Genomic DNA, 8,377 nt, shown 5'->3' on the forward strand with positions numbered 1-8,377 from the left:
GGGGGGGGGGGGGGGAGAAAAACAGAGAGAGAGAGAGAGAGAGAGAGAGGAGAGAAAGAGAGAAAGAGAGAGAAGAGAGAGAAAGAGTAAGGAGAGAGAGAGAGAAAACAAGGCAATGTAAATGGCTTGGGTTGCCAAACTCCAATGTCCATCACAGGGCAGTATTGGGTTAGATTAATCATTAGGCAAATAACAAAGAAGGACTTTGATGGGACATGGGGAGAGAGAATGATAAAACTCAAGTCTGTCCGTGGTTTCCTGCCTAAATGCTGCAGCTAACAGACTGCTCAAATCCAAGAGACCTCTGTTCTGGAGAACAATGTTTTTAAAAGCCTGACTTTCTGCTGGGAGGCTAATAGAAAACATGACACCACTGAGCTTCAGAGTGGGTACTTAGATTTACATGTGTCGTGAAAGGTGATTCATCTCTGCTTGTAGAATTTTCTGTGAAGGGGCTGATTTCATATTGTATTCCCTGGAAGCAGAACTTCTTTTTTTTTTTTTTAAAGAGAGAGAGAGAGAGAGAGAGAGAGAATTTTTTTAATATTTATTTTTTAGTTTTCAGCAGACACAACATCTTTGTTTGTATGTGGTGATGAGGATCGAACTCGGGCCGCGCACATGCCAGGCAAGCGCGCTACCACTTGAGCCACATCCCCAGCCCTCTGGAAGCAGAACTTCTAGACACCTTATCCCTTTCTTCATTTTGTCCTCAATAATCATGCTGTTTTCTAAATCTTGGCTGTCTTATGTTTCAGCCTTCCTATAAGGTAAGTGAGAGAGATAGAGATATAAAGTAGGTCTAAAGTTACAAAAACTTCAAATCAAATCCAAATTAGAGGGAAGGCTTTAATGTAAAACAAAACAAACTCAGCAGGCCCATACAAGCTGCTAAGTGACAGTGTCAACTGGTGTCAGTTGACTGCTGTATCTCTACAGCCCAGGCTCATTCTGAGTGTTATTGCAAGAGATAATCTGCTGAAATAAAATTCAGCAAATAGGCCTAAGACCCAGAGTGATTGTTTTCATTGTTGCAACATTCCCTCTAACTGTCATATCCTGCTCTGCTTTGTACCTGTGAGTGTATCTAGATAAAAGATAAAGCAGGAAATTAGGCAGTTACTTAGTACCATCAAACAACTAGAACCAAAGGCTTCCCAGTCCAAGGCCTCATCAGAGGTTTGAGAAGCTGTGGAGGGGGGAAAAATCCTGCCAGGTAATACCAAAAAAGAAGACTGTGCCTAAACAGAAGTAAGGGAACATCAAAACAAGCTGGTTTGGGGGATTGAGTTAACATACTACTTAAAGTGGAGATTTTACCCTGAGAATGAGAGATTTTGATTGTCATTCATTTGGTTTCAATCACAAACTACTGTTTTCTTTACACTTAGCTATTTTTTTTCTCTTTTGCTGTAACAGAAAGACACATTGTACCTGTTTCCCCATTTAAAATAATCTATGATCAGGTATGGTGATGGTGCCTATAACCTCAGCTAATTCAGAGGCTGAGGCAGGAGGATTGAAAGTTGGAGGCCAGCCTTGGCAACTTAGTAAGTCCCTGTCTCTAAATAAATAAATAAATAAAATAAGGGGCTGGAGATATAACTCAGTTGGTAGAGTGCTTGCCTCACATGCACAAAACCCTGGGTTCAATCCTCAGCACCACACACACACACACAAAGTTTGGGGTGTAGTTCAGTGGTGAAGCACACCTGGGTTCAATCCTCAGTACCATAAATAAATAGAACAAATATCAGAGACACAATTGGCCTTTCTGCATATCTGTCTTCTACTGTGTTCCTACCTTTCCCCCAAAAGAACCAGATTCATGCCTTTGTTTCGTACCTGTTCTCAGACATGCTTTTGTAATTGTGACACAAATTCATATGATGCCTAAACAAAATTGTTTGTTTGCATATTTTTAACTTTTCAAAATGAGGGAAATACTGCTTTGCCTCTTTGGGAAGTTAAACAGCGGAACAGCCACTTAAGTGTCATCTGTGGCACCTGGTTCAGGAATCAAGATGCCAGCAAGGCTCATGTGATTGTATAGGCAAATCATGGTTATTCAGTGCTGCAATGTCAGTTACACAAATAAAGCACATTGTTTGGACTTATTGTTAATACCTTGGTAGGCCATTTTCAAATGCAANCTTTCTTTTTTTTTTTTTTTGAATTTTTAAATATTTATTTATTTATTTTAGTTATTGGCGGACACAACATCTTTGTTTGTATGTGGTGCTGAGGATTGAACCCGGGTCGCACGCATGCCAGGCGAGCGCGCTACCGCTTGAGCCACATCCCCAGCCCAAAGATCACACTTTCAGGGAAGGGAAAACCAGCATTTATCAAGTGTTCGTTATGAAGAAAGGCACCTAGCCAAAAACTTTACAGACATTATCTCATCTGTCTACTTCAAGTAGTGCCATCATTCTCATTGAGTGACCACACACTGAGGCTCAGGAAGGGTAAACTGCTGGCCCCAGGTCATGCAGCTGGTAAGTGATAGTGGATTTGACCCAGCCCAAGCCTGTTCCCTTATGTTACAATAGCAGCATGAGTTGACCAGAGTCCTCGTCCTTTAGGGAGCTCTGGGATCACTAGTAAAGAGCTTATTGCACACATGAGACCTCCAATCTGTGGAGTATTCACCAGTCACTGATGCCTTACCTAAATCACCTTGCAAGGAACTTTTTGGTTGAACTAAACGAAATGACCGTCCCTGTAGGTCAAAACTGTTGAACACTGGCTCTTATAGTTCCAACTAATATTATCCCCACTTTACAGATGAACAAATTAAGTTCAATGGAGTTAACCTGCCTGTTTCTACCCATACATTCTGGAGGTGTAGAATAGAACCCTTTAATACAGCATAGTTTAAAAAGAAAAAATATTGTTTAAAATCATACATGTAATTAGTGACAGAGCTAGGATTCCAACTCAGGTCTGGCTATCTAAATGATTTCACATCTTAGTTTCAGTGAACAGCTTTATTCAAATCTCCATTTTCAACAGAAGAGTCAAACTCTCACTCCAAACACAGTTAAAAGATAATAACCTTCTGCATCAGAGGAATAGCCTTGCAGCCAGGCTCTGCCCATTCACTCTAGCCTGGGTCTGGCTCTCACAGGTGTTCTGTCTGCCAGGAAGGGGAGCCCAGCAGGGATGGAGGTCTCTACCTTCATCTACAATGAGAGCAGCTGGCATTGACACAAATTCACTGATCTCAGTAAAAAATTTAATTTATATCCTAATTATCTCTCAGAAATATTGAACTTTCAAGACACTTAAAATAGGAAGACTGTTATATGTATAATTAAAAAAAAGAAAAAAAGAATTCCCCAAATGGAAAATTGTAGGAATTAAATATCTGAAATAAAATGTTCTTACCTTTCTACCCAAATTTTCTTCTTTAGGGAAACGAAAGAATGGAAAGATTTTGGTGTAAACAAATATTTTCAGTTACGTGTAATTCCCATTCATGGAAGAATTTCTCTGACCTTATAGTTTCTAACTCTCTAGGAACTTTAAATCTGCAGACTTTCTTATACTATTTCAAATCCTGTCAGGTTATTTAATTTTCATCTTTTAAAGAATTGTGCTGATCTGCACAGAAAAACACACACCCCCAACCTAAACTATTAATTCAGTAATTGTTGAAATCCAATACACTTAAAATAAAGTCCATCTGATACTGCTAATGATACCTATCTAAAAACTTACTGCTGAGAAACTTTCAGTGGCTCCATAAGTATTCTCATCTTTTCCCCACCCATCTCTGGGCCCCAGTATAGCCATTCTGTCTAATACCCACAGATTGAATGAAATGTTACCTGTTCTTCAAAAGCTGTTCAAGTCCCACCTCCATAACTATTCATTTGTTCATGTTCAGCTCTTCTAGTATACCGTTAGCATCTATGTTATGGTGCCTGTGGAAGCCCAGCTGTTAATAGTTATGTAAGGGTCAATCTGCCTCATTATACTGTGAACCTCAGGAATCCCCAGCCTATTATGCTCCGTGGTTCACAAAAGGGGCCCACTGCACGGGTTTGGGCTATGGTTTGAATGTGTCTTCCAAAAGTTCATATGTTTAAAACGTAATTCCCAAAGTCATGCTAATGGTATTTGGAGATGCAGCCTTTGGCAGGTAGTTAGGATTAGAGGAGGTCATGAGAGCGGTAACCTCTGATGGCATCAATGGTTTTGCTGGAAAAGGAAAAAAGACCCAAACTGGTATAGTTACTCATTCTTGCCATGAGATGCCCTCTTCTATGTTAAGACGCAGCAAGAAGGCCCTCACTAGAGGCTGGCACCATACTCTTGGACTCCCCAGTTTCCAGAACTGTGAGGGGAAAAAAACCTTTGTCTTTATACATGACTCAGTCTATGTATTTAGTCATAGCAACAGAAAATGGAGTAAAACAGACATGCACTCTTACTATTCTTCTGTGTTAATAAAGGGAATACATATGAATACATACACTGCAGAAAATACCACAGTGGAACAGAAGGAGAAGAGCAAGGTGCTGTTCTGAGGGTCCTCTGAAGATCCCTGTAGGAATTCGGCCCAGCTTCTTCTAGATGGGGTTTACTCATGGACCTGGCATGTTCTAGAGGATCTCTGCCCTCTGCTCTTGGGCACAGCAGATGCTACTAGGGAGAGCCTTTTGCTCTCCCTAGGGTGAGGAGTCCATCACTGAAGAAAGGGAAGCCAATGGGATAGTCTGGTTCTTGGCTACAGAGAGGAAGCTGGAGGGAGAGGGGAAAACCTAGAGCAACCAACTTCCTTCAGCAGGAGAAGTGGAGGCCAGAGGCAGAAAAAAGGAAATCATGGCCTTTAGTTACCACACATTTTACTTCCTATCTTCTCTATCTCCACTCTAGCAAACAACCTGGGTGGTATAAATTAAAGGAGAGGTATCTGAAATTTTTTCTGTCAGAGACTAAAATGAGACTGGCAGGAGAGTCTGTGGGTTAACCCACAGACTCCCACAGACTGTGAAGCAGGAGGCCAGGAACTCTGATCTCAGGGAGTAGCTTGATCCTTTTGCTTTCCAAGGATTGGAGTTTTTATTTAGGGAATGGAGTTTTTATTTAGAAAGGGGGATCTGGAGGAGCCTAAGGTAATTTCAAGGCACAAAGCACTTCAGTGGAAGGGCATTTCCGGGTGTGGTGCCACACTGCACAGGAAGGGTGCACACAAGAGGAACAGGGAGGTGTATTGGATTGGGGGTCCCCACAGTGGCCATGGAGGACACCAGCAGCTCTAGTATAGCGATGAGGGCTTGGAGCCAGGCAGACCTGGCTGTCCCCTTTAGGAATCGTGTGCCTTTCACAATCTCAGATTTCTCATTTGAGTGATGATACAGAGACAACATATGTGAAGGCCTATGCAGTAGGGGGTAGGTATTTATCATTAACCCACATTTCTTCAACCTGATTCCCTGATCCCAACACTATGAGAAAGTTGTTCTACATCATTCCTAAGTCAGGGGGCATGGTCCTTTCACTCAAGGATCCCTGCTTGTGACAGTCAGATGAACTAGAGAAGGAAAGATCCTGGATGTGGCCATTTGCATCTGCTCCCCCAAACCCTGGGAACAGCCTTTTTCCTGGATTGCTTTACCATGCACATGTCCCAGGGCCTAGGATTCTGCTTGGCAACAGAAGACATGCTTGTGGGTACTCTGGGAAGTGGACCAAGAAAGGACTCTGCCACATGCCCTGGACTCACCTTGTCAAACCCTTTGAGTCCTCCATGCAGACTGTTGGGCCCATAGTTAATGGCCAGGTGATACTCCTTCCCATCCAACTTGAATGTTCCTTTGCCAATTTGGTTGGCCACCCTTCCAATCACTGCTCCAAAGTAGGGCAGGTTTTGGAGGTACCCTGAAAGGACAAGGATGACAGTGCTTTTTAAAACTTCAAACAGAAGAGGTGTCTTACACTGCTGCTTATCACTTTCTTCTTGAGGAAGCCACAACTACCTTCAAGTTGGCCATATCAAAGTCTTCATGAAAGCACAGAAAAATGGTATTTTTTTTCACACCTGACATTTTCCTGTTCCAGAAGTAATAAATATTCATTACAAAAAGTTTTAAAGAATTTTATAACACACAAAGAAGAAATTTAAATCCTCCTTAATCTTATCACTCGAGAGAACCACTGTTAATATTCTTATATATATCCTTCTGTCTTTCAGTGTAGTGTACATATGCATTTGCTTCTTTTTATAAACTGGGATCTTAGTGGGAATGTTGCTTTATAATCTGCTATTTTCTGAGCCAATCAATTTTCTTAACTAAAAATTAGACTTTTGTGTAGTCTTGAGAGAAAACTATCTAATTCTTCTTTCTCTTTTCATGTTTTTGTAAAATCATATAATTAGTACATGTAAATATCTTTAATGAGAGTTAAATAATACCCAAGGACATTGAGTAGGATTGCCAGAGGAAATACAGGATGCCTAGTTAAATTTGAATTTCAAATAAAAAATGAGTAATCATTTAACAGTATTTAAGTATGTTCATAGTATTAGTATGGAGGAGACAGTATAAGTTGTTTACCTGAAATTTAAATCAGACTTCTTATATTTTCATTTGCTAAATCTGGCAAACTTAATAGTGTAAAACATTTTAAAAGCCTTTCTTCACTTCTCTTCCTTCCTAATGTCAATCATTGTTAACAGGTGGGAATGTACAGTTTTTTCAAAAATTGAATTAACTACATATAAGCATACATGCAAGAAGACAAACACATGTATATTCTATACAGATATAATTGAGTTATACACATTGTTCTGTAACTTTTCATTTATCAAATATCTTAAGGTTTCTCCCTTTTACTACCTATCTACCATATTCCTTTTGATTGCTACAGGGCATATTGATGAGAATCAAATGTTGCTGGGCTTTTTTTTTTTGGTGGTGGGGGTTAAAAAAGCAAAGCATCATCGTTGTAGTTAAAACTCTGAACAAGGGCATATTCCAGTAAAAGTACTTAAAGTACTCTTCTTAAAGTTTTTCTCTTCTTAAAGTTTACTATTCTTACAGTTTTTTTAAGTTCTTCTCTGGTTTTCCATGGAACAGATTAAGATTTGGAGATAGTTTGTTTTTGCATTTTCACCAAAATTCCTTTCTGTTCTATTTCTCACTCAAATGCACTCTGGATTCCATTCTCCTTTCCTGGGGTACTCTGTATCCTCCATGTCTAGTTAGGATTAGCAAAGAATGCAATTCAAACATATGACCTATTTTTCCACAGCTGGAGGGGCTCTCGGATACAGACCCTGAATCAGCCAGTGGCTGGTCACTGTTCCCATTACACAACTGGTTGGGCACAAGTTAATCATTCTCTTCCAGGTCCTGGTTCCTTCCTCATTAATCCATGGTGCCTCAGAATCTTGTAAATGAACTATTATAACAGCGGACACTTAGTCCTTTCTAAGTCCCAGACACTTTCTCAGGGCTCTACGTTTAATTCATTTCATCCTCAGAACATTTCTCTTAAGTAGATACTATTATTGCCCCAGTTTACTGATGTGGAAACTGAGGACAGAAAAGTTTAGTAACTTGCTCTAAAACACTAGTTAGCAGAGGAATCAAGACTTGAATCCAAGTAGTTTGGCTCCTAATACATACTTTTAAGCATTGCCTACCAGTGTCCCTTCCCCCTAACAAAGTACCAAAGTATATAAATGCTCAATTCCTCATATAAGATGGGGTAGCATTTGCATAAAACCTATGCACATCCTCTTTCTTTCTTCTTTCCTCAGTACTGGGGATTCAGTTATATCCTCAACCCCTTTATTATTTTTATTTTGAGACAAGGTCTCGCTAATTTCCAGAGGCTGGCCTAGAACTTGCAATTCTCCTGCCTCAGCCTCCTGAATATCTTGGATTACAGGTGTGTGCTACTGCACCCAGCTCCTTCCACATACTTTAAATCATCTCTAGATTATATATAATCCCTAATACAATGCAAATGCCATATAAATAGTTTTTGTACTTTATTATTATTTAGGGAATGACAAGAAAAAAAGTCTAAACACATTTAGTACTATTGCAGTTTTCCCCAAAATATTTTTGATCTGTGGTTGGTTGAATTCACTGATGCAAATCCATAGATACAGAGGGCCAACTGTATTTAGCAAGCACCAGGCATCCTGGTTGGCCCATCTAATCACCGTCTCTAGGCACTGGTGGGGTTCATTGCTCCGTCAGTTCCCACTTTCTCCCCACCTTCTACTTTCTGAAGCTGTAGTTTTCAAACCCCTTAACAGTGGTTAAACAAAAGGAGTCCCAAAAGGCAAACAACCTCTTCTTGGTTTTGTTTCATCTTCTCTTTAGACAGAAAAGGGGATAATCCCTCTCCTGCC

General features: G+C 40.2%; 1 protein-coding gene across 1 annotated transcript in view; it reads right to left on the reverse strand.

Annotated features, from left to right (window-relative positions):
• Positions 1–5,527: 5,527 nt before the first annotated feature.
• LOC107137019 (galactose mutarotase-like) overlaps positions 5,528–8,377 on the reverse strand; it is a 6,967-nt gene continuing 4,117 nt past the window's right edge. Inside the window, exon 2 of the mRNA XM_015479401.2 lies at positions 5,528–5,889. Coding sequence (XP_015334887.2) covers positions 5,543–5,889 — 347 coding nt within the window. The 3' untranslated portion in view covers positions 5,528–5,542. The remainder of the gene's footprint in view (positions 5,890–8,377) is intronic.

This window comes from Marmota marmota, unplaced genomic scaffold (genome assembly GCF_001458135.2).
Source record: "Marmota marmota marmota unplaced genomic scaffold, marMar, whole genome shotgun sequence".
Classification (NCBI taxonomy): Eukaryota; Metazoa; Chordata; class Mammalia; order Rodentia; family Sciuridae; genus Marmota; species Marmota marmota.